Source organism: Bipolaris maydis (assembly GCF_028858645.1).
Source record: "Bipolaris maydis strain C4 unplaced genomic scaffold PSV08scaffold_7, whole genome shotgun sequence".
NCBI classification, from domain to species: domain Eukaryota; kingdom Fungi; phylum Ascomycota; class Dothideomycetes; order Pleosporales; family Pleosporaceae; genus Bipolaris; species Bipolaris maydis.
The window spans coordinates 253,626-275,808 of record NW_027093863.1 but is presented as its reverse complement, the minus strand read 5'-3'; the positions used below and the strand labels follow the sequence as shown (position 1 = coordinate 275,808).

The window sequence follows — 22,183 nt, the reverse complement described above, 5'->3', positions numbered from 1 at the left end:
CTGTTGTTCTTTTCTCCGGTAATGCACACTACTTTTGTAAAATATTCTCCCCGCTCTTGTACGTTGTCGCATCTGTATGCAACCTCCCTTCGCTCACGATCGTCGCTATCCCAGATTTACCTTTCCGTCCTTGCGCGATCCCGAACACATATTCAAAAGCACTCCATCCCCCGACGTTCCTTTGCGTCCACTGCAATCATGGCGCACCGCGAGCGAGCGCCCTATGTGCCGCAAGACCCAAAAGAGGTCACCGATTTGGTGCACGCTCTCGAGGCACACAAGGGCAAGAAGGGACAGGGTGGTTTCTCAGTCAAAAAACACACATTTACACTGCCCAACGGCCGAACTGTTGACTCATGGAAAATGAACGATTGGGACTACAAAAAAGAGAACCTCCCTACGTATGCGCGAGGACTCTTCACGTACAAGAACATGCAGGGCAACTACGAGATCGCAGTCAGAGGGTACGACAAGTTCTTCAACCATGGAGAGATTCGGAAGACGGAGTGGAAAAATGTCGAACGTAACACACAGGGTCCGTACGAGCTGAGTGTGAAAGAGAACGGGTGTATCATCTTCGTAGCTGGCCTAGACGACGACACACTGCTAGTATGCAGCAAACACTCTACAGGTCCTCGGGAAGGAGGTCTCAGTCACGCTGTTGCGGGCGAACAGTGGGTTGAGCGTCACGTTGCGAAAGTCGGCAGGACCAAGGCGGAGCTGGCACGTACTCTTCGTTCCATGAATGCGACACTAGTAGCAGAGCTATGCGACGACGAATTCGAAGAGCATGTGTTGGCATATACTCCCGAGCAGGCTGGCCTCTACGTACACGGCATCAATCTGAACCTGCCGGATTTTGCCACATATCCTGGCCATCTGGTCGACAAATTCGCTGACGATTGGGGCATGAAGAAGGTCACATACGTAATCGAGAATGATATCAAGAAAGTAAAAGCCTTCTTGGATAAGGTTGCCGAGACGGGCAACTATGAGGGTCGCGACACAGAGGGTTTCGTCATTCGCTGCCAGGCACGCGAGACTGAGGACGCACCCTATGTGGATTGGTTTTTCAAGTACAAGTTCGAGGAACCATATCTCATGTACCGTCAGTGGCGCGAGTGCACTAGAGCTCTCATCGCCGGCAGAGTACCACGTTACAAGAAGCACGAGGCAATCACCAAAGAGTACCTTGACTTTGCGCGATGGAAATTCACTCAGAATAAGACCCTAGCAAAGGCTTACAACGAGAATCACGGCATCATCAAGATGCGGGACGAGTTTCTGGCTTCGCGTGGAACCACTGGTGCTGAAATCATCCGACAAGAACTGGAAAATGGGGCTGTCGAGAGCAAGAATGCTACCAGGAATATTGTGCTTGTTCCCGTTGCAACTATCGGATGCGGAAAAACAACTCTGGCTCTCGCTCTGGTCAAGTTGTTTGGATGGGGTCACTTCCAGAACGACAATGTCAAGGCCAAAAAAGGTCGTGGCCAGGTCTTTGCCGACACTATTTCTTCGCTGCTAGTCACAAATCCAGTCGTCATTGCAGATCGCAACAATCATCAGAAGCGCGAGCGAGACCAGCTCATCAACGACATCTCCAAGAACGTGCCAGATGCGCGCTTCGTCGCATTGCATTATGTTCATGACCGGCACAACTACGACCGAATCCGAGAAGCGACACGGGCGCGTGTGCTTGACCGTGGTGATAACCACCAGACCATCCAGGCAGGCTCAAAGGGATCAAGTGAGATTATTGAGATCATGGAAGGTTTCATGCATCGCTTCCAGCCAGTCGATCCTTCAGAAAGTCCGGACGACCTCTTCGATTTGGTTATTGACCTTGATCCTACTGTCGACTCGCGCCAGAACCTTGAGTCAATCATTGGAAGAATGTTTGAGACATATCCAGCTCTGTTTAGCGATAGACAGATGCCGACTGACCCCGATATGGACGCTGCTATTCACTGGGCTTTGAATGACTACACGCCGGATTTCAAGATGGACCTATCGCGAGGCAGCAACGATAAAAAGGGCAATCAGAACAAACAAAACAACCAGAACAATCAGAAATCTCAACCAGTAGCAAAACCAAAAAAGGCTCCACGCATGGAGTACTTCTCCGTTCGTCTCAACACCAACCGTGTCAGCGCAGTTCTCGACGACCTCTTCAAGGGCAAGGACGCCATGACTGCCCGAATGTACAACCAACTAAAGCAGAACCGCCGCGTCCAAAACGAATTTCATGTCACGCTCATCCACCGAGCCTCCGCACCCGACAACCAAGCATACTGGGACAAGCTCATCAAGTTCCATGAAGCCATGCAAAAAACAAACATGGACGGCTCGTGGGAACCAGAGCTCGGCAAGTGCGACGTCCAGCTTGAACGCCTCATCTGGGACGACCGCATCATGTGCTTTGTTGTGCGTCTCAATGGCTCCAGCAACTTCCAGATCGAGAGCGAAGCTGGTACCGCAATGGAAGAAGTCGCTTTCACAACTGCAAATCCCATTGCCCACGTTACCGTTGGTACCGCGGCGCCCAGCATCAAGCCCATGGAGAGCAATGCGCTGCTGCAGAAATGGGTCAATGGGGGTTCTGGAGGTCAGACTGGGATCGGCGAGTTGAGCGTCAGGAGCAATGTGGTTCTCGAGGGAAGCGTGAGGGGTGTACTTGGACGCATGTAGGGAAAGCATTTGAAGCGCACTGCTCGGAAGGAGGATGTGGGAGAGAACAAGAAGAAGAAGAAGAAGAATTGAGGGGGTGGGGAGGAGACTTGAATGAAAAGTACAAGCGTATTGCAGATACTGAGAAAAAGGTTTTTTCTGTAAAAAGAAGCGGTAGGGTGGAAAGAAAGAGCATTTTTTTCTTTTATGGCGTTAGCATTAGTGTGCGTCTATCGATGGATACGGAGAAGCAATTAAATATGGCTTAAGAATCCTAAATGATACTTTACTACGAATCCAAATCAAGTTCACTATTCACATCTAATACGTAGCAGGAAACACGCCTATCCTCCCTCCATCCGTCAACTGCGCAACCCCATTCACATAGGCGCCCCCCTTGCCCACCAAAAAAAGCATCAACGCCGCAATATCGTTCAGCCCGCCCATCCTGCCCTGCGGCACCTGACTCGTCCCATACACAGGTTTGATATCGGCCGTCATATCACTCGGATAGGGACCAGGGCAAACAACATTGCTCCTGACCCCCCACTCTGCCAGAAACGTCGCCATCATCTTGCCGAGGTGCGCAGCAGCGGCTTTGCTGGCGTTGTAGGCGAGGCCCGCGGAGACCCAGCGCATGTACGAAGCGACGGACGCGACGGTGATGATGTGCGCCATGCGGTCGTCGTCGGCGTCGATGCCGCGCTCTGCCAGCTGCGCCGTGTCGCGGGCGCGCGGATTCCCTGTGCCCGTCACCTTGCCTGGAGCCCATCCGCGGCGCGTATTTGCTGCTTCGAGCAGAGGGAGGAAGGTCGCAGACACGCCGATGACGGATTGCGTGTTGATTGCCATGGCGCCCGTCCAGCCGTCGTAGTTGGATGTCATGGCGTCGGCGAGCTCTTGGATCGAGGTTGCTTTGTAGATATCCTGTCCGTTTCTAGGCCCGAGGACGCCCGCGTTGTTGATTAGTACGTCGACATAGCCTACGTCTTTCTTGATGTGCTCGGCGGCGGCCTTGACCGACTCGAGGTCGGTGACATCGCAGACGATATCGTTGAGGACGGAGGTGCTGTGGGGTTTGTATGCTACGTCTGATTGAAGTTTGGAGATGGCGTCGCGGAGGACATCTTGTCGGCGGCCGAGGATGTAGATTTTTTCAGCGCCGTTTTGGTAGAGTGCGGAGGCAATGGCGAGGCCGAGTCCTGTTGGTTGTGGTGAGCCCTTTTGCTGGGAATTTACAGAACAAGCGACTGTTCAGAGGGGATGGGCGCGGGGTACAGCGGGGTAGCTTAGAGCTTGAATAACTAACGTACCAGTACCGCCGCCGGTAATGACCACTACCAGTCCCTTGGCAGAGAATAGAGTGTTCGGTTGTATGGGTGCTGTGACGTCCATGTTGGCCGATCTTATTCGAGAGTATTGTAAGCGTACGAGACCTGCAGAAAACGGCAGCTTCTATAGTTAAAAAGTCCACGCCGGGTTATTACTATGCCGAGCTACAGCGAAATGATTGCGTCACAGATGAAATGGGCCGCGGTTAGGGATGGACAGAATGCGACGCGTGTGGTTCAAACAATGGGGTATCATTTACGCCGTTAGAACTGACAAAAACTCCTTTTCCTTTTCCTTCTTTTACTCCACCGTTGCCTAGCTAATGCCTCCAACAATCTTGAGTCCCAGGTTGTCGGCTGAGTAGGCCAGTATGTATCGGCATGGGTGCCATGCGACGTGCGCTGCGGGCGTGGGAACATCGATGGTGTGTACAGTTTCGCCCGATTCAACATGTGCAATACGAATCTTCTTTTCTTCCTTGTCGTCAGAGCCAGCTGTGATATAGCTACCATCAAACGAGAAGTCCACGCTCTTAACGAGGCCTCCTGTCAACTCCAAGGTTCTCACGCATATCCATTCCTGTGTATCCCAGAGTGAAACCAACGCATCTCCTCCGCCAGCTGCGAGGTATTCGCCGCTAGGTGACATGGAGACAGCATAACATGCGGAGGTATGGGCGTTCAACGTAAGGGCGTTTTCGAAAGAGGGGTAGCGTAGCAATCTGACGCTTCCATCGCCGGCTGTCGAATAGAGGTGGTTACCAGACCAGTCAAAGGCACACTGATTGGTCTGGAGGGGCTGGCGATGCTCTGAAATGATACTGAGAGCTGCTCTATCGACATTGACGAGGAGGTTATCCTATGTAAAAGTCAGTACACGGCTGAAACAAAGGTTGGCCTACTAACCTTTCTTCCTACGACGATTTCATTGCCGTCTGGTGTCCATGCCAGCGTAAAGGGCTGCTCGCCGACCTTGACCTCGCCCACACTAGCCTTGGAGCGAATATCCCAGAATCTGACCATACCGTCGGTACCGCAGCTTGCAAGCTCATTCTCATTGATGGGGTGGAAAGATACGCGTTCGAGGTTGGTCAAGGGAGGCGCGTTGGGGGTACGGAGCTCGGTCGAGTTCTTAACGTTGGTCTTCTCGGGGTTCCAAATGCGCAATGTCTTGTCTGCAGCTCCCGTGGCGATAAAAGTTCCAGAGGCGTTCCACGATATCGAGCGGATGTAGTGCGACGATGAGACGGCGGCCGGGCGCGCGCTGTCTTGGTAGACAGATGTCTTTAGTTTCTTAAAGGCCGCCTCGAAGTCGTCTTTCTTGATCGGACGCGCGCGGACTGGGGGCGGCATCTTGACTGTACTGTAGCTGGTTCAGCTTGCAGTTGGTGGTTGAGACTTTGGTCATGACGCGAAGCTCCAGTCTCATGGGCGGACCGTGCTTTCCCCAGCATCTACTTGCGCCATCGTACCTGGAATGAACGCAAAGAGAGCACACGCAACAAAAACGTCTTTATAAACTTCAAATTTCAAATTCATGAACATTATGTATTATATCGTGTCTATGCTTCAAACATAATCTTTTATTTCTTGCATTAATACAGTCACTCGGTATAAGTCTAGCCTCGAAAGCTAGTAATGATACTACTTATTGTAAAACTGATTTAATATATAAGATGGAGAAAATTAGATCTTCAAGTAAGAAGTAGCTGGTTGTAGTAGCGAGTCTTAGAACTAAGGCCAGACTTTTGTGTAGGGACTGTGACATAAAAACATGCCAACACCTGCGTGACTTGTGCAAAAGTCTAGCGAAAAAAAGGTGCAGAATTAAGAAAAAATACACACGAAAGCGGAGATTTGTCTGTATTCACCTACCTAACTACTTGCCCGCCAGTAAACTGAATCGGAAGGAACGCTTTGTTGTGACTTGTTCTGCCACCACACAAACCGCGAATTTGCCTGTTTCGTGTATCATGGAAGATGCGCATCGGTTGCGCAGGGATAGAAAAGGTCTCTGATTAATGCCCCAAAGGAGGACGCCTCTATTTTGATAAGTAGAGTTATTGGTGCGTAGATCTGTTACTGAATCAGTAAAGGGTTGATTCACCAGAGTAATGTTAGCCCCCAACTGCCGCCACCAATGCCATATGTGGCTTGGTCTCCCTGCTCCGGATACCTACAAACAGGATCGTGCTTTCGGCTAGAGTGCTGTGCTTCCGGCCCTTAAAGTATGTACAGTATGTGAACTGCCCTTAGTCCGTGCTGCATATACCTGGGTTGCCGTCGCAAGTCATGGCTACGGAGAATTTACCATCTTCAATCCAAGACCGCTCATCTAGCGTCCCTAGCTATGCAGTTGTGGCTGATTTACGTATTTCAGCGCTTAGGTATTGATGTCAGATAGCTGCTTGCTTTAGTCCACTTCTTCTCCTTTACTGTATACCTGTAGGACAGTATCACCATACCTGGACAGAGACCCGGTTCAATAGACATATTTTGTGACACATAGATGACTACTCAATAAATTCGTTTGGAACCAAAAATACAGCTTATCTGTTCCGGCCTTATGAGAGCACGCAGAAACTCTGGGAACAGGACTGTAATGTTGCCATCAATTTCAGATTCAAGGCATGCAACCATTGTGATATCAACTGCCACTTAGGTCTTCCAAGATGTTGGTTAGTCTTCTCGAAACCTCAGACACAGAAGTGGGGAAAAAGGTAAACTGTAAAGAGCGTCGAAGAAGTGATCGATAGCACCAACCATGTTACGCAGATTTTGCTCAAAAATTCGTGAAAGAATAAGTAAATGCAATATGATTAAAGTAAGGCTCTTACCACAAAACTACATATTTACAGTTTAATGCTGAGCTATTCCGCTACCCTGTGTCTCTCGCTTTATATTGGATGGTGTTAAGAGGCCTTGCACGGGAAGATTTAACAAATTCTCCTGTCCACAAGTAAACCCGGCACGCAGGAAAATATTCCTTTCCTATATGCTAAGTCTCTCCACCTTACAATACACTCTCCTCTCATAGAGCTTTATCCTTCATTAGAGGAGTTTGCCTGCAAATTTACTACGTAAAAGAAAAACTCCATAGCCACTCCTTGCTATCTTTCATTTGTAATAAGACGCATTGAAACTAATATAAATTTACATCCCCAGGAAGACATGACCAGGTCTAGAGTTTGGCAGACGCGGAGGCTCCGAAGTATTGCTCAGTATATAGGCAACTACCTTTGAACTTCAGAGCGTACAAGGACCGGCAGAATTGAAATCCGAACTCATCTGCGCCGGCATGCTGGGAGATAGCCAGAGGTACTATATCAGTTCCCGTGCAGATCCTTAACGACCACCTTCTTACCCTACGACAGATTAAATGTCCATGGAGTCTATTGAATCGCTTTTGTAGGCTTATCATATGGTTACTTAGTCTTGTTATCTGTTCTGACGTTAACCTCCCCTTTACTTTAGCTTTCAACCGTTTGGCTTTGCATTAGTAGGTTCTTTGCCTGGTGGTGCTGAGCTTAAGCTGCACTCCTCCTCAGTACCACCAGCCGGACTGTCAAACTTATATTTTTTTTATAGAATTTTGTCAGTAGGCCTATGCACACCGTCTTACCAGTGAGATAAGCATTTAACCTCTTCGGGATGTGTGTGCACCCCTCTGATCAGTTCTTCTGGTACTTTAAAGCTTCCACTTTTACTCTGTGTGGTAATAGCCAACGAAAACTCCGTTTTCAGTCCCACCGTCCTTGGCTACTGTCTCAATTTACCATCATCGATCGATATGGCAAAACCACAATGGCTGTGGGCGAGACATATCTACTTTCTTATCACTGCTATTATCCTGCTTAGTGCAGGGCCAACCTGGGCACAACCATGCTATGATGGAAACCTCCCCGACTCATGTCCCAAAATTCAAGATCTGCCGAAGATCAGCACCATTACTACAGGAACGACACTAGAATCATCTTTACTACCGCCACCCCTAGATGTCGGATTGCGCCCCCGTGATGTCGCGGCCTTTTCTGTTGACGGCTACGCCTACAAAGGCTGTGTGGGCGATGACGGCAATAAGCGTGTTCTGGGCGGGCCTACAATTGAAATTGTTTCCTTGGAGCCCAATTCATGCGGCAACTTGTGAGTTAGATTCTCGTATTGCAACCAAGAGATCAGAACAGCCTTGCAAGAAAACTTGAAGGATTGCTTCCGAAACCTGAAGTTAGAAACGGTTCTAGGGACGGCCGCATCCTAACTACAATATTTGAGAAGTTTAATCGGGAGTGTTAATAGAAAGCAGCTGCTCACGGGCGGGCTATTCAATCTTCGGTGTTCAGTTCGCAACACAATGTTACTGCGGTAACATCCTAGGCACAAGAACTATGACTACGCCGCCGCTCTGCACCAGACCCTGCCCCGGCAACCCGAACGTCAACTGCGGCGGATATTACGCAATGAAAGTATATAGCGCAACGATCGCCTCGAATACTGTTGCAGGTGCCAGGACGAGCACGGTTGATACCTTCGTAACATCAACCACTACCGCCTCGTCAACCACTATCGTTTCGTCATCCTCTGCGTCCCCTAGTACTCAAGCACCTAGACCAATATCAAACGACGATGTGACTCTTTCTAAAGGTGCTATCGCCGGCATCAGTGTGGGCTCTGCCGTTGGTGCGGTGCTGATTTGCGCTGCAATCTGTTGTTTCTGGTTCTATCAACATCACCAGAGGTCTCGCAAAGTCTCCGAGGAGGTAGTAGCATCCCCAGCGGGACAATAGCCATCAATACCAGAGCAGGGGAGACCGGGTGAATCCACCAACGAGGCAGTTACGGAAAAGCAGCCCTGGGCGATTTCAGAACACAGTTCGAGAGATTTGATGAAACATGGGGAAAATCCTAGGCAAGGATGTCCGGTGGAAGCTACTGGAGATGGGCAAGTGCATGAGCTTGCAGAAGGGAAATGAAGTGTTGAACGAGTGACACCCTACGCCAAAAGCATTGCGAAGCTATGTAAAAAAGGAATTCTATTGCTCCGCAGCTGTGAATCCGCAAACATCCAGATACGCCGGCCAGCTTGAACATCATCGCTCGCACATAGAAAGGATATGGGCATGACGCTGATGTTGTCGAATTGTTAGAGAAATGCATGCTTCTTCGGTCGTCAGTCTAAGGCATGAATTGTTTTAATACTCTCTTTTGTACTGCAGCATGATATCTTGAGCCGCTTACGCAAGCTGTATAGAGGTAGTAAAAACTTGGAAAAACTCCCTCGAGGGTATACTAGCAACATGACCAAAACTTTCCGTGTCTAGTGCGAGGTATGTAGAAATGTGGGTGAAGAGCTAGTATCTCACAATTATATATTATATATGTAAAAAGTGATGATGATAGGAGTGCTGCCGATTCAATCCGGTAGTAGTCTGCCCTCTATTACTGCTTGCTCTGGGCGCCCTCCTTTTGCATGCCTTCACATCCAACCAAATTGCCTGCCTTTTCTTCAAGACCGCCCATGCCTTGTTGCTGTGGGTCGCGGCTTGCCGACGCTGCCTTCATAGCTTCGACGGCGTGCTCCTTGTCCGAGGCGCCTGATGCCTTCCATGGCTCGCTACCCGTTACATTTCCGATGGTCTCCTTCAACGCTTGTTAGCATACAGTGAGGGATAGCAGTAAACTGCAAAGAAACATAGGTAGTACTTACTTCGGCGGCGCCCTTGACATACTGGGCGTGGCTGGAGACGAGGCCGGGCTGGTTTGGTGCGGCAGACATGATGCTGGGCTTGAGGAAGTTGTGTAGTCGAAAAGATGTTTGATGAATCAAAGGGACTTTTGTACGATGTAGCAAAGATGGATACGGAGTACAAACATGGCCAGGGGGCGGTCTCTGGACTATATGGGACAACCAGTGGTTGACGTCATCGAGACTACATCACCGATCCGTAACAGACGCGCAGTCACGCGTGGGCGAGAGGCGCGGACCCTGCATTTGCTACCATCCCAGTTGCACATCAAGCCACTGACCTTGTCCTTGTGCTGTAGTCCTCGCCTACCTTCGCATTCGAGATGCTACTGTTCACGCCCTGCAGACGACGATCATCCCGCCCCACTATAGCCTACGGAGTCATGTTTTTCCAAGTGAGCTTAAATCCGACGATTGGTATCGGCAAAAATCATGCACAGATCATTGGCTGAGGGTTGCACCATGGCAAACTGTCTTGATAAGCAAGACATCTAGAAGAGAGAAAAACTACCTCTCTCGGTGAAACCGGAAGGTGGAAATCTACCTCGGCACCTTACAAATCACCCCTATGGCGTGCTGCACCACCAAACGTTTAAATAGGTTCTTGCTGCAGAACCTCTTCAACATAACTGCATCCTCTCCTTATAGTCCAGACGCCAACCTCGTCGCCGATTGCAACTGAAACCCTCCCAGAAATGGCACCTCAAGATTACAACCACGGGGTCCCAGGCCTGCCCTACTTCACGCCCAAACACGACACAAGTCCTGGCTCCATTCCTCTCTCAGGCAAGCAAGATGCTCCGATCCCGACACTCTTCACGCCCCTCACTATCCGTGGAACCACACTCAGAAACCGTATCCAAGTGGCCCCCATGTGCCAGTACAGCACAGCATCTGAAGGCCCTTCAACCGGCGCATTGACCGATTACCACATTGCCACCCTTGGCCATTACGCCCTCAAAGGAGCCGCCTTGGTATTCATAGAAGCCACCGGCGTCCAAGCCAATGGCCGCATCTCACCAAACTGCCCTGGCCTCTGGAGTGACTCGCAAATCCCCGCGTTGCGACGAGTGTCTGATTTCATCAAGAGCCAAGGAGCTCAATGCGGTATCCAACTGGCTCATGCCGGCAGGAAAGCAAGTACCTGCGCACCCTGGATTGCGGGCTCTCAAAAGACCCAGGGCGGAAAGCGCAAGGTAAGCGTCAAGGCCGACGTAGACGCCGCCGGGTGGCCCACCGACGTTGTCGGACCCATGGGCGGCCAGGAATGGGTATGGGACGGCCTACCAGCCGACGACGAGAACAGCGGATATTGGGCTCCGCGAGCCCTCAGCGAAGCCGAGATCCAAGAGCTCGTTCAAGACTGGGCTGCCGCAGCCCAGCGCGCCGTCAAAGCCGGTGTCGACGTTATCGAAATCCACGCTGCACACGGCTACCTCATCCACCAATTCCTCTCCCCCGTCACCAACCAGCGAACAGACAAGTACGGCGGCTCCTTTGAAAACCGCACTCGCCTCTTGCTCGACATCATCAAGGCCATCCGCGCAGTCATCCCGGACTCCATGCCTCTGTACCTCCGCATCAGCTCCACCGACTGGATGGACGAAACAGAGCTCGGCAAGAAGCTCGGCAGTTGGGACGTCGAAAGCTCGATTCGCCTTGCTAAGCTGCTACCCACCCTCGGTGTCGATCTCCTCGATGTAAGCAGTGGAGGCAATCACCCCGAGCAGCGCATCAACATGTTCGACTCCAAGGACTACCAAATTAGGATCGCGGCGCAGATCCGTAGTGAGCTTAAGAAGGAAAATCTTAACCTTTTCATTGGGGCTGTGGGCTTGATTACCGAAGCGGAACAGGCCAAGGATATTGTTGAAGACGGTGGTGTTTCCAAGGCTGGGAATGAGGAACTCGCCAAGGAGGCGCAGGCTGCGGTTAGGGTTACAGAGGGTAAGGAGCCCTTGGCTGATGTCGTGCTGGTTGCGCGTCAATTTATGAGGGAGCCCGAGTGGGTGCTGCGTGTTGCATGGCAGTTGGGTTTGGATGTCGCATGGCCAAACCAGTTTTTGAGGGTGAGGTTCCCCAAGTTGTGAGGGAGGAGGGTCTTTTTCTTAGACATTAACGTTCTTGTTATTCTGCTTTTCGACCAATGTAGAGAGATATCCTAGAGACGTTTTCTTATAAAGGAAGAATATAGGAGCAATGGATAGACGGTGATCTTTCCGTCTGAACCCCATTTTTTCACTATGCCCTTTGTAGATGCTCTCTTGCTCAGATTTCACATACGCGCAACAAGTGTGCCATTTGGCTCGAGAAAGTATCCAAGATACGAATCCATTCCAAACTCTCTTTGGAAAGCACCTGACATACCCTCATCAAGGCCACGGCGGATCCTCAACCCTCCTAAAGCACGCCACAAACTTCAACCCCTTGTTCCTTTCGACCTTCTTCCCCTCCTCCGTCTCTACCCGCATCGCCTTGACACACTCATCCATGCCCTCTCCATCCTCGCCCTCACCCTCCTCAAACCGCCTCTCAACCCGCTCAAAACTTGGATGTTTCTCAAAATGCTCCTTCATCCACTCGTGCAGATCCTGCACATCAGTAATCGTGTACACGACGCCACCGGGACGGAGTACGTAGGCGTATTCCGAGTTGAGCGTGTACGACACGATACGCGCCTTGTGCTTGCGCTGCTTAAAATGGGGATCTGGGAAGCAGAGAAAGATCTTGGAGAGCTGGCCTTTTTGGAAGAAATTGGGTAGGAATTTCATCGTGTTGGCGCGGATGCAAGATGCGTTTTGGTAGGCGTTGTTTGCGGCGTTTTGGATGCGCAGGGCGCGTACTTTTTCTTGCACGTACTCTGTTACTGATGTGCGGATCTCCATGCCTTGAATGTTCGTGTTAGTATGTAGCGCATACATTTTTTTCGCCGCGTAGAATATAACTAAAAAAGGGGAAAAGGAAAAGAAAAAATCTGCATCTCTCCAAGATGAAGGAGATTTTTCACAGTACCTAGTATCAATGTATCGGGAAACTTGGGCGCAAGGGCAAAAAGCAGGCCACCAAAGCCACACCCGATATCTGCAATCTCGACATTCTTCGTCACCTCATTGAATTTCCGTTGCTCTTCTACGCTCACGTCATGTGACTCGCTCGCAGTCTCTCCTTCTGTTGCTTGCTTCTGATGTTTGGCGTAGGCGGGATACAGGCTGGCCCAGTCCATGTCTGCGGGGCTCTTGGGACTGCACCATGTCAGTAGCTGGAACACATAAAGAGAAAAAATAATCATGAAGCCACCGTACTATGTGAGGGAGTGGTCCGAAAATGGGTTAGCATGGGCACGTTGTCTGTAGAATTTCTTCTTTGGCAGGGCTGCATTTTGCTCGTCGGCCTGCAACGACTTCTTGTATTCCTCGCGCCTCGTGCGCTTTGCTGGTTCGCCTGGCATCCTGACTTTTTTTGGGCGTATGTACAGAAGTCGGCGGACAGACACAGTCGGGTCAGTCAAAAGGGAAATGCAGGTGCTGAGGTAATGGTAGATGGGTCACCACCTATCACGAAGCGAGGCCTATGTGGATCAAGCTTTTTTCACTAGCTCCAGGGTCGCCGCTGGCCCACGACGTGTGGAGGAACACAGCCGTTGGCGCCACAGTTACGTGCACAGATTCGATAGGTGACGTAATTCCGCCTCAATGTCTTAAGCCCCGTTGCTACAGAAATATGTACGGCCGTGTCGCACGCTGCATACGGTCCGCGGCCAACCTGATACCATACAACAAAGCCGATTCTCCAGAGTGCGCCCATATGCTAAATCCATCCCAAAAATGCAAATTCGTGTAATCGTTAACATCATCGGAACTCAATGGCGCCCTGACACCCAAAATCTTGGACATGTTCTAGTTGGAGCTTCTGGAACCTGGAGTCTTGTTAGCTATGTCCTGGCTAGGGTGCCATATCCCACACTTACTTCTCGCTCTTAGCATGGAAGTAGATGCCTTCAATGCCGCCAGACATTTGATTAAAGCAGATGTAGTAGAAGCCCTCGAAACTTGCGCCGCTTATTGTTCGGACTCGGTGGTCAGGCACAAGGAAATACTCTTTCCAACGCATGAAGAGATGTTCCTTGTGCATCCAGTCCTTGGTAACCAGCTCGGGGCGCGACAGGTTCTTGGATAGCGGCTTGTAAGCAGGGAATCGAGCCCAATGTTGGCGGTCAACCTTCTCGTTGGAGCCCCATTCAGGATGCTGTGTGATGAATGTGTACTTGCTTCCGATGATTTCGCCCTCAAAGTACGTCGTCAAGCTGGGATGATCCTCGGTTAACCCTGCCGATGAGTTAGTCTTTGCATACAGGATTACCATGGCAGCACCAACGGGTACATACCTTTGATGCGCAAGTATCCACATATGAAGGACTCGCGCATATCAACATGTTTTATCTCGACTTCGACTTCGTATTTTTGACGATCGGACGTTTGACTGCCCACAAAGCGACTTCCGGGTCGGAGGAGGGATGACGAAGAGTTTGGTAGAAACTGTCCTGCTATCAGCTAAATTCATCGGATACATGGTTTCAACGCACCCTATGCGCAGGAAATGGCGATGAAATGTGGTTGGCGAGAAGTGAAACGGGCGTAATGGCAGACTGTGGCGATGGCTGCGATGTGCGCTGCTCTTCGGAGCCGTCATCGGTAGCAGTCATGGGCGTGGGAATGTCCCGGGCTGGGGTCTCGATATCGGCGCTCGAGGGCTTGCTGTGGGTATCCGCCGGCATCTGGCCGTGTTCTAGAGAATCCTGGGGAGGTGGAGTGGGCTGCTGCATGGGCGCATGGGACGCACGACTGGCATCGCTGCTGTGGCTTGACAGTCGCAGCTGGTTCAATTCTTGTGCAGTAAGGGAGCGCGATTCGTCTGGGGGACAGGTCGCGCGGCCGGCGATGCTCTCGTGCTCCACCGACGGGACCATGGCATCATCTGGTGTCGGCATCGTCCGCTCGAGTGGGGCGACGGTTTCACAAGGAGGGAGGCTGATTAAGCACACATGGGACGAAACAACGATAAGAGGGGCGGGTGGACGGTATAGCAGGAAGTTCAGGGTTCAAAAAGTCGTGGCGAGGAGATGCATGCCCGGGCTGGGACGGTGACTTGGACTCGGCGGCGGACGTGTCTAGGCGATGAGTGGATCCAAGGCCTGCGCCTATATTCGCGGGGAAAGACGCTAGCCTCACGTGGCATGACATGGGGCCCAACATTCAACCACGCCCATGGCGAGCCCCATTGCCCCGGAACACGCATGCAAGCACGTCAACTTTGATGGATCAATTCGCAGACATGCGTCTATCTAGAATAACAAAACCTTATCCGAGCATGGCGCCTGCATGCCGTTGGTCAAAGTGCTAGTAGTAGCTCCCTCGCCAGCATGCGTCCAACATCAATGTCTGCACGCCCTTTTACGCAGAGCTGGGCATCGTTGGATCCCTCCAGCCGTGGAGATATCTTTGTTTGTTTAATCGACTCCATGTGTCTGATCTTCTATCGGATGCAAATAAGAATGCATGTCGTCTGCTGTGGTTGTGATGACAACCCTTCTCCTGGGATCAGCGTACCCACAGGCCACACAACCAGCCGTCGTTAAAAGCTTAGATTGGCTTGATCTGTACCAGTATCAGAAAATGTACATGACGTAGCTGCGAGCGCACTTACCTTGAAGTGGAGGGCTATTAGAGAAAAGACAAGAGCCTTGAGATCTTGGACTAGATAGTAGAAGACACGCAGGCCCTCGGGGTCCGATGATTCTGACACGTCCTGGAGCGATCCGATTTTTGCGGTCTGGTATTGTCAGTACGCTATGGGTGAAACATGTCATAAGGAGCCTACTTCAAAGGAAATGTGCTCGCTCCCTAACCGAATTTCCAGCTCTTGACGACCGTCCTTGTTCTTTTGAGGCCACTTTGTGTCATCTTCTCTAAGCATCGAGTCAGCACAATAATTTTCTCGGCGTTTCTACAATAGTGCCGTACTTGAGGATTTCGCTTTCTTTGACAATACGCTTGATCTCAGCCACCAAGGTGTCACTGACACACACTGACAAAGTTAGCCAGTTTACATCGTACAGATTCGGCTCTTCATACTCTCTTTTCGGATCAGTGAGTCGTTGCGGTAGTTCGAGTTGTTTGCATAGCGTGCAGATGCGCTGCGGCCGTCTCCAAGAACACGAAAGTCAAACTCTGCACCGTGTCAGCACTTCGTCGCCATCCGCCATTCCAGGACAAATCACCAACCCAGAAACTCGTGTCCGAAGCGGCCTTGATGACCAGAGCTGCCAAAGCGTTAGTGACAGGCACGTGCCGGAGGTGCAAGTAGGCTGATGTACTAGTATCGCAAGTAGAATGGCTCGTTGGTACTCATGGCTGCGGTCGCTCGTGGCCGAGGGGGACGCTGCCTTGTGTGATATTTATGGACGCGTCGGTTGAGTAGATGGTGTTGAGTCGTCGCCGCGTTCACGATCTTCGGTGGAGCACTCTACTAGTGTGAGGTGGTCTGTGCTACGACCATTTCTCGAGCAGACACCTGGACGTATACACATGAACCCCGACAACGGAAGCGCTGAACCTTGGGAAACAAAGAAGCCACCTCTCCGCCCAAGGCCATTCCATCTCCTCATCCATTCCGCCCGGCTGCGGCCACATCAGCCCGCACAACGCTCCCTACCACCGCACTCGATCAAAACACGTAGCATCCCACTTATTCTCGACACCCAGGGAGAGTGAGCATTGACAGCCGCCACGAGAACCACGCCATTGTAGCTGGATACTTCAGGACTCACAGGAAACCGCCTACACCAGTCACGCGCCATCATGGCGACCTTTTTAGAGAATTCGTACAGTCTGGTACGAACACCTGGCAGTGCGTGGAGCTGGGCAAAGCTGACGGAGCGCAACAGGTGCACCAGGACAATGCAGCCGATGTTCCCGCCCAGAATGAGCTCAAGACTGCCCTCGAGAAGGGTAGCGATGAGCAGAAGATCGAGACCATGGTGCGCCCTCGCAATTGCAACTGCCCCGCCTTTGTCCAGCTGGCCGTCTAACAACCCGACAGAAGAAGATCCTGTCCATCATGCTCAATGGCGATCCTCAGACAGGGCTCCTCATGCACATTATCCGATTCGTCATGCCCAGCAAGTCAAAGCCGCTAAAGAAGCTCATGTACTTCTTCTTCGAGGTGTGCCCAAAACACGACGCCCAGGGCAAGCTACGTCAGGAGTGGATATTGGTCTGGTAGGTGTATCTGTGTGCGGGATCCAGGACTGAGGGAACATGGCCGCTGACAACGGTATAGCAATGCGATTCGATTCGACTTGCAGGCTCCCAACGAATACGTGCGAGGAAACACATTGCGCTTTGTGTATGGCTGCCGACAACACTTGCTTGAGCACTACTGATATGTTGGACAGAACTAAGCTTCGGGATGCAGAGCTTGTAGAACCATTACTACGTAGGTGCTGTGGCAGATGCAGTTCCAGGCGCCATGCTGACCGCAATGCTAGAACCGGTGCGCCAGTGCCTCACACACCGACACGCATACGTCCGAAAGAATGCAACCTTTGCAATTGCATCCATCTTTACACACCTTCCCGAGCTCATGCCAGATGCGCCCGATCTCCTCGTAACATTCTTGGACGACGAAAACGATCCAACATGCAAACGCAACGCATTCGCCGCCCTCACCTCCGTCAGCCATGACAAGGCCCTCGAATATTTAAGCACAGTATTTGATGCCATACCTAACCACGAGGAGCTTCTGTTGCTCGCAGAGTTGGAGTTTATTCGCAAAGATGCTATCGTCAACCCTTCAAATAAGGCACGCTATCTCCGACTGATATTCGACCTTCTTGAGTCGCAGGTATCAACCGTTATCTACGAGGCCGCACATGCGCTCACCACGCTCACGAGCAACCCGGTCGCGGTCAAGGCGGCCGCTGGAAAATTTGTCGACTTGGCCATCAAGGAACCGGATAACAATGTCAAATTGATAGTGTTGGAGCGGGTTGATCAGCTACGGCATAAGAATGAAGGTGTCCTTGATGATTTGACCATGGAGATTCTTCGTGTCTTGTCCAGTACCGACCTGGATGTTCGCAAAAAGTCACTCAGTATCGCCATGGAGATGATCTCGAGCAGAAATGTCGAAGAGGTTGTCCTCCTGCTCAAGAAGGAGCTGATGAAGACGGTAGATGAACAGTACGAGAAGAACTCTGAGTACCGGTCATTGCTTATCTCTTCGATACACTCGGCTGCCATCAAGTTCCCAGAGGTCGCCGCAAGTGTTGTCGGATCGCTCATGGACTTTATCTCGGATGTCAGCAGCAACGCCTCTGCGGTAGACGTCATTTCATTCGTAAAGGAGGTTGTGGAGCGCTTCCCCGACCTCAGAGTCTCCATCATTGAGCGACTAGTATCGACGCTTGGCGAAGTACGCGCTGGCAAAGTCTACAGAGGTGTGCTCTGGATTATTGGAGAGTTTTCTCTGGAAGCCAAGGACATTAGGGACGCCTGGAAGGGCATCCGATCATCACTTGGCGAGATTCCGATCCTTGCCTCTGAGCAAAGGTTACTTGATGAGGCTTCGGAAGGCAAAGACTCATCTGACCAAGTCAACGGGCACGCAAAGGCAGCTGCTCCGACCGGATCGCGAAAGGTGCTTGCTGATGGAACGTACGCAACCGAAAGCGCTCTTACATCATCGGCTGCCGCGAAGGCAAAACTTGAAGCAGTCAAGAACTCGCAGAAGCCTCCGCTCCGACAGCTCCTCCTCGATGGCGACTACTACCTTGCTACGGTTCTGTCGAGTACCCTCACTAAGTTGGTGATGCGGCATGGGGAGATCTCGACGGATGCGGCACGCACAAACGCCCTTCGTGCAGAGGCCATGCTGATTATGATTTCCATTATCCGTGTAGGTCAATCACAGTTTGTAAAGACGCTGATTGACGAAGACTCTGTCGATCGTATCATGTCATGCGTGCGCTCGCTATCAGAGTTTGCTCAAAGAAAGGAAATTCAAACAGTGTTCCTCGAGGACACACGGAAATCCTTCCGAACAATGGTGCAAACGGAAGAAAAGAAGCGAGCGGCCAAGGAGGCTTCAGAGAGAGCCAAGTCAGCTGTCAACGTTGATGACGCCTTCAACATCCGCCAGCTGAAGAAGAAGGACTCGGACGGCATCGATGAAATCGACCAAGACTTGGAGAGAGCTACCGGAGGTGATAGCGCGACTGAGGATCTCACATCAAAACTCAGCCGTGTTGTACAGCTCACGGGTTTCTCCGATGCGGTTTACGCAGAGGCTTACGTCAAGGTAACGCATATCGTTGCTAGTGGACAAAAGGCATATGCTAATGTTTGCAGGTCCATCAATTTGACATTGTACTCGACGTGCTTCTTGTAAACCAGACGACCGAGACATTGCAGAATCTTACAATTGAATTTGCGACACTGGGCGATCTCAAGGTAGTCGAACGGCCCTCGACGCAAAATGTCGGCCCTCATGACTTTATCAACATTCAAGCGACGATCAAGGGTAAGAGAATTGTGACAGTGTTGAGACGAGCTTGAAACGCTGACTGGATTAGTTTCGTCGACGGACACTGGCGTCATTTTTGGAAACATCATCTACGAAGGGTAAGTGCAAGAGCATGATGGCTGGTGAGGAGCCGGGCTAATGCATAGCAGTGAAAAGGGTGTCGACTCGAATGTCGTGATTCTCAACGACGTGCACGTGGACATTATGGACTACATCAAGCCAGCACAATGCACCGAAACGCAGTTCCGCACCATGTGGACCGAGTTTGAATGGGAGAACAAGGTCAACATCAACTCCAAGGCCAAGAGTCTGCGCGAGTTCTTGAGCCAGCTCATGGCAAGCACCAACATGAGCTGTCTAACGCCCGAGGCATCGATGAAGGGCGACTGCCAGTTCCTGTCGGCAAACCTGTACGCAAGAAGCGTTTTTGGTAAGTCCCACCTCCTCCCGCACTCTTGGCAATGGCTAACCCGGTTCAGGTGAGGATGCTTTGGCCAACCTGAGCATAGAAAAGGAAGGAGACAATGGGCCCATTACCGGCTTCGTGCGCATACGCAGTCGCTCGCAAGGCCTGGCACTAAGCCTGGGATCACTGAAAGGCCTCAACAAGGTTGGCGTAGCATGAGCGAGTGTATACATATGAAAGGCGAGCAGAAAAGGTATAGGGCTTACTCGACGGTTGGGCTAGCATGGCTCGAAAATGGGCTACGTGATGAGAGACTAAGGTTAATATGGCTTTGGTAGCGAGAAGACGAGAATAAATCAGTTCACCATTTATTGTGGACCAATCAGCAGTGGGCCTCGGCTAAGCAACGCAGGTCCATTGACCCATTCCCTGTCTCCTGTTTGGCATCAGACCCGCCCGTCTGATCCGCGCGTCCACGCATCTGAGCGCGACCGAGCGACCGACATCAGCCTCTAATTAATACAAGCACTTGCTGGTCCAACTCTGCGTGCAGCATGCTGTTTGGCCTCCGTACAACCCAGCGATAACCATGGCCTCCACTGCCGGTGCAGGCGATGCCTTTACAGAACCCACCGTTCCTCTGATTGCTGATGACGCTCCCGCCGCGCAAGCACCGCACGCATCAGAGCCCCAGGAGCGCATCAATGCCCCCGACTCGCTCGCGGTAAACAGAGATGCTTCGTTGACTCTGGGCACCGATTCCCTCGTCGTCTTGGGTACGATGCAGTCAACAGGCGCTCAGGGAAATCTCTTATGGCTGACACTGGACAGATGAAGCCCTCGTAGATGCCAAAACCGCCAATTGCTGTAGCTTGCCTCTTCCTGGCAGTACGCACCACCTCTGCAATGTACAGGCGCACAGCATCCGCTGACTTTACACAGAGAAGAAAGCCACTCGCTCAATACCCTTTTACAACATTCTCTGGGCCGAGCTCGCGGACGGCGGCAATATCACCATTCAGTATGCGCAGACAGCATCGAACGAATCCGTTCGCCCAGCCACAATCAGCTACCACGTCGATAAGCCCGACAGCCAGTTGATACAAGCATGGATAGAAAAACTCTTAGATCGCGCATACGGTGCGTCGCAACGGCGAAAGCGGGTCAAGGTGCTCGTCAATCCGTTTGGAGGACAGGGCGGCGCGGTTAAGATGTACAACAAGCAGATTGCGCCCATCTTTGCTGCTGCAAGATGCGAGCTGGACGTAGAGAAAACGGCGCACAACAGACATGGTGTAGAGATTGCACAGAACATGGACATTGACGCATTCGACGTCGTGGCGTGTTGTTCTGGGGATGGCATACCACACGAGGTCTGGAATGGGCTGGCCAAAAGGCCAGACGCTGCGAGAGCCCTGGCCAAGATGGCTGTCGTTCAATTGCCATGCGGTTCAGGCAACGCTATGAGTCTCAACTTCAACGGGACGAATGATCCAAGTATAGCTGCCTTGGCCATTGTCAAAGGCCTGCGCATGGCGCTGGATCTCTCGTCAATAACCCAGGGTGACCGGCGCACACTCTCTTTCCTTTCCCAAGCCGTTGGTATCGTAGCCGAATCCGATCTGGCAACCGAAAACCTGCGATGGATGGGCAGCGCTCGCTTCACCTGGGGCGTCTTAGTGCGCCTACTTAGCAAATCAGTATACCCCGCAGATATTGCCGTCAAGGTCGAGTACGACAACAAGGCCGCCATCCGCGAAGTCTACCGCGCCGAAGCCGCCAAACCACCCGGCAGCAACGAAACCCGCACCCTCCCAGCCGCCGACGCAGGACTCCCCTCTCTCAAGTACGGCACAAACACCGATCCCCTCCCAGCAGGCTGGGAGCTCATCCCCCACGACAAAATCGGCAACTTCTACGCCGGAAACATTGCCTACATGTCCGCCGACACAAACTTCTTCCCCGGCGCCCTCCCCTGCGACGGCTGCCTCGATCTCGTCCGCATCCGCGGCGACTTGCCCCGCCTCACCGCCATCAAGACGCTTCTCTCCATTGAAAACCACACCTTTTTCGACCTGGACCATGTTGATTACCAGAAAGTTAGCGCGTATCGGATTATCCCGCGGGATCAGAAGGATGGGTATATCAGCATTGATGGGGAGAGGGTGCCGTTTGAGGGGTTCCAGGTTGAGGTGCATAAGGGGCTGGGGACGACGTTGAGTAAGAATGGGCATTTGTGTGAGGCCAAGGGGGTTTGAAAGGGTGTGAGATTGTTCTGTTTGTTTGTTTTTCTTGTTGTCAATCCCGCTAAGAAGAAGTGATTTGGGTTTTGTTAAACTCGTATACCAGTTTGTTTGTTTTTTAAACTCTTTAATTCAATACTGTTCTTTTGTTTCGCGTGTTTTTCTCTTGAGATGGAAGCTAACAGCCGATTCATTCTCCAGTACATAA

General features: G+C 51.5%; 9 protein-coding genes across 9 annotated transcripts; 4 read left to right on the top strand and 5 right to left on the bottom strand.

Moving 5' to 3' along the window:
* Window positions 1-198: 198 nt before the first annotated feature.
* Window positions 199-2,985, top strand: PSV08DRAFT_362162 (RNA ligase-domain-containing protein; the record flags this gene model as incomplete). The annotated part of the gene is made up of 1 exon (XM_014227377.2): window positions 199-2,985. The coding sequence occupies one exon, from the start codon at window positions 199-201 to the stop codon at window positions 2,689-2,691; it is 2,493 nt and encodes an 830-aa protein (XP_014082852.1). The 3' UTR covers window positions 2,692-2,985.
* Window positions 2,964-5,409, bottom strand: PSV08DRAFT_223092 (WD40-repeat-containing domain protein). The gene is made up of 4 exons (XM_066092176.1): window positions 4,908-5,409; window positions 4,336-4,860; window positions 3,984-4,125; window positions 2,964-3,872 (listed from the first exon to the last, which is right to left on the bottom strand). The coding sequence occupies exons 1-4, from the start codon at window positions 5,352-5,354 to the stop codon at window positions 2,992-2,994; spliced, it is 1,995 nt and encodes a 664-aa protein (XP_065949077.1). The 5' UTR covers window positions 5,355-5,409; the 3' UTR covers window positions 2,964-2,991.
* Window positions 5,410-7,791: 2,382 nt separating this feature from the next.
* PSV08DRAFT_247297 (uncharacterized protein) lies at window positions 7,792-8,785 on the top strand (the record flags this gene model as incomplete). Its single annotated transcript, XM_014227379.2, has 3 exons — window positions 7,792-8,144; window positions 8,376-8,464; window positions 8,502-8,785. The coding sequence occupies 3 exons, from the start codon at window positions 7,792-7,794 to the stop codon at window positions 8,783-8,785; spliced, it is 726 nt and encodes a 241-aa protein (XP_014082854.2).
* A 650-nt stretch (window positions 8,786-9,435) lies between these two features.
* Window positions 9,436-9,774, bottom strand: PSV08DRAFT_297296 (uncharacterized protein; the record flags this gene model as incomplete). Its single annotated transcript, XM_066092615.1, has 2 exons — window positions 9,436-9,592; window positions 9,660-9,774. 2 exons carry the CDS (start codon window positions 9,772-9,774, stop codon window positions 9,438-9,440), a joined length of 270 nt encoding a protein of 89 aa, XP_065949076.1.
* Window positions 9,775-10,355: 581 nt separating this feature from the next.
* Window positions 10,356-11,975, top strand: PSV08DRAFT_41780 (uncharacterized protein). Its single transcript, XM_014227381.2, has one exon. It carries the CDS (start codon window positions 10,440-10,442, stop codon window positions 11,832-11,834), a length of 1,395 nt encoding a protein of 464 aa, XP_014082856.1. The 5' UTR covers window positions 10,356-10,439; the 3' UTR covers window positions 11,835-11,975.
* PSV08DRAFT_41779 (putative methyltransferase-domain-containing protein) lies at window positions 11,976-13,227 on the bottom strand. Its single transcript, XM_014227382.2, has 3 exons — window positions 13,047-13,227; window positions 12,757-12,986; window positions 11,976-12,631 (listed from the first exon to the last, which is right to left on the bottom strand). Exons 1-3 carry the CDS (start codon window positions 13,190-13,192, stop codon window positions 12,117-12,119), a joined length of 891 nt encoding a protein of 296 aa, XP_014082857.2. The 5' UTR covers window positions 13,193-13,227; the 3' UTR covers window positions 11,976-12,116.
* Window positions 13,228-13,413: 186 nt separating this feature from the next.
* On the bottom strand, window positions 13,414-14,853 carry PSV08DRAFT_297258 (vacuolar import and degradation protein-domain-containing protein). The gene is made up of 4 exons (XM_014227383.2): window positions 14,327-14,853; window positions 14,129-14,279; window positions 13,712-14,069; window positions 13,414-13,660 (listed from the first exon to the last, which is right to left on the bottom strand). Exons 1-4 carry the CDS (start codon window positions 14,729-14,731, stop codon window positions 13,594-13,596), a joined length of 981 nt encoding a protein of 326 aa, XP_014082858.1. The 5' UTR covers window positions 14,732-14,853; the 3' UTR covers window positions 13,414-13,593.
* Window positions 14,854-15,033: 180 nt separating this feature from the next.
* On the bottom strand, window positions 15,034-16,236 carry PSV08DRAFT_297244 (Mago nashi protein). The gene is made up of 7 exons (XM_014227384.2): window positions 16,118-16,236; window positions 16,026-16,063; window positions 15,876-15,971; window positions 15,765-15,828; window positions 15,622-15,709; window positions 15,448-15,573; window positions 15,034-15,398 (listed from the first exon to the last, which is right to left on the bottom strand). The coding sequence occupies exons 1-7, from the start codon at window positions 16,150-16,152 to the stop codon at window positions 15,384-15,386; spliced, it is 462 nt and encodes a 153-aa protein (XP_014082859.1). The 5' UTR covers window positions 16,153-16,236; the 3' UTR covers window positions 15,034-15,383.
* A 94-nt stretch (window positions 16,237-16,330) lies between these two features.
* Window positions 16,331-22,129, top strand: PSV08DRAFT_409689 (coatomer subunit beta). Its single transcript, XM_014227385.2, has 13 exons — window positions 16,331-16,634; window positions 16,688-16,780; window positions 16,843-17,021; window positions 17,083-17,148; window positions 17,198-17,238; window positions 17,291-19,101; window positions 19,152-19,323; window positions 19,376-19,424; window positions 19,476-19,756; window positions 19,806-19,936; window positions 20,286-20,508; window positions 20,564-20,620; window positions 20,675-22,129. The coding sequence occupies exons 1-13, from the start codon at window positions 16,602-16,604 to the stop codon at window positions 21,988-21,990; spliced, it is 4,452 nt and encodes a 1,483-aa protein (XP_014082860.2). The 5' UTR covers window positions 16,331-16,601; the 3' UTR covers window positions 21,991-22,129.
* The last annotated feature ends 54 nt before the right edge of the window (window positions 22,130-22,183 follow it).

Excerpts from the sequence above, each read along its gene's own strand:
- PSV08DRAFT_409689 (XM_014227385.2), top strand. The coding sequence starts at position 16,602 with ATGGCGACCTTTTTAGAGAATTCGTACAGTCTG. Across the intron at positions 17,022-17,082 it reads CAGGAGTGGATATTGGTCTG|CAATGCGATTCGATTCGACT; the intron begins GTAGGTGTATCT and ends ACAACGGTATAG. Across the intron at positions 19,757-19,805 it reads GTACGCAAGAAGCGTTTTTG|GTGAGGATGCTTTGGCCAAC; the intron begins GTAAGTCCCACC and ends AACCCGGTTCAG.
- PSV08DRAFT_297258 (XM_014227383.2), bottom strand. The coding sequence starts at position 14,731 with ATGCCGACACCAGATGATGCCATGGTCCCGTCGGTGGAGCACGAGAGC. Across the intron at positions 14,280-14,326 it reads CGCCATTTCCTGCGCATAGG|TTTCTACCAAACTCTTCGTC; the intron begins GTGCGTTGAAAC and ends ATAGCAGGACAG. Across the intron at positions 13,661-13,711 it reads TTCCATGCTAAGAGCGAGAA|GTTCCAGAAGCTCCAACTAG; the intron begins GTAAGTGTGGGA and ends ACAAGACTCCAG.
- PSV08DRAFT_223092 (XM_066092176.1), bottom strand. The coding sequence starts at position 5,354 with ATGCCGCCCCCAGTCCGCGCGCGTCCGATCAAGAAAGACGACTTCGAG. Across the intron at positions 4,861-4,907 it reads AAATCGTCGTAGGAAGAAAG|GATAACCTCCTCGTCAATGT; the intron begins GTTAGTAGGCCA and ends ACTTTTACATAG. Across the intron at positions 3,873-3,983 it reads CATTACCGGCGGCGGTACTG|GACTCGGCCTCGCCATTGCC; the intron begins GTACGTTAGTTA and ends CACAACCAACAG.
- PSV08DRAFT_41780 (XM_014227381.2), top strand. The coding sequence starts at position 10,440 with ATGGCACCTCAAGATTACAACCACGGGGTCCCAGGCCTGCCCTACTTC.
- PSV08DRAFT_297244 (XM_014227384.2), bottom strand. The coding sequence starts at position 16,152 with ATGAGTACCAACGAGCCATTCTACTTGCGATACTA. Across the intron at positions 15,829-15,875 it reads CTCACTGATCCGAAAAGAGA|TGTGTGTCAGTGACACCTTG; the intron begins GTATGAAGAGCC and ends TAACTTTGTCAG. Across the intron at positions 15,710-15,764 it reads AAAGAAAGCGAAATCCTCAA|AGAAGATGACACAAAGTGGC; the intron begins GTACGGCACTAT and ends CTCGATGCTTAG.
- PSV08DRAFT_41779 (XM_014227382.2), bottom strand. The coding sequence starts at position 13,192 with ATGCCAGGCGAACCAGCAAAGCGCACGAGGCGCGAGGAATACAAGAAG. Across the intron at positions 12,987-13,046 it reads TCGGACCACTCCCTCACATA|TCCCAAGAGCCCCGCAGACA; the intron begins GTACGGTGGCTT and ends GACATGGTGCAG. Across the intron at positions 12,632-12,756 it reads TCCCGATACATTGATACTAG|GCATGGAGATCCGCACATCA; the intron begins GTACTGTGAAAA and ends CGAACATTCAAG.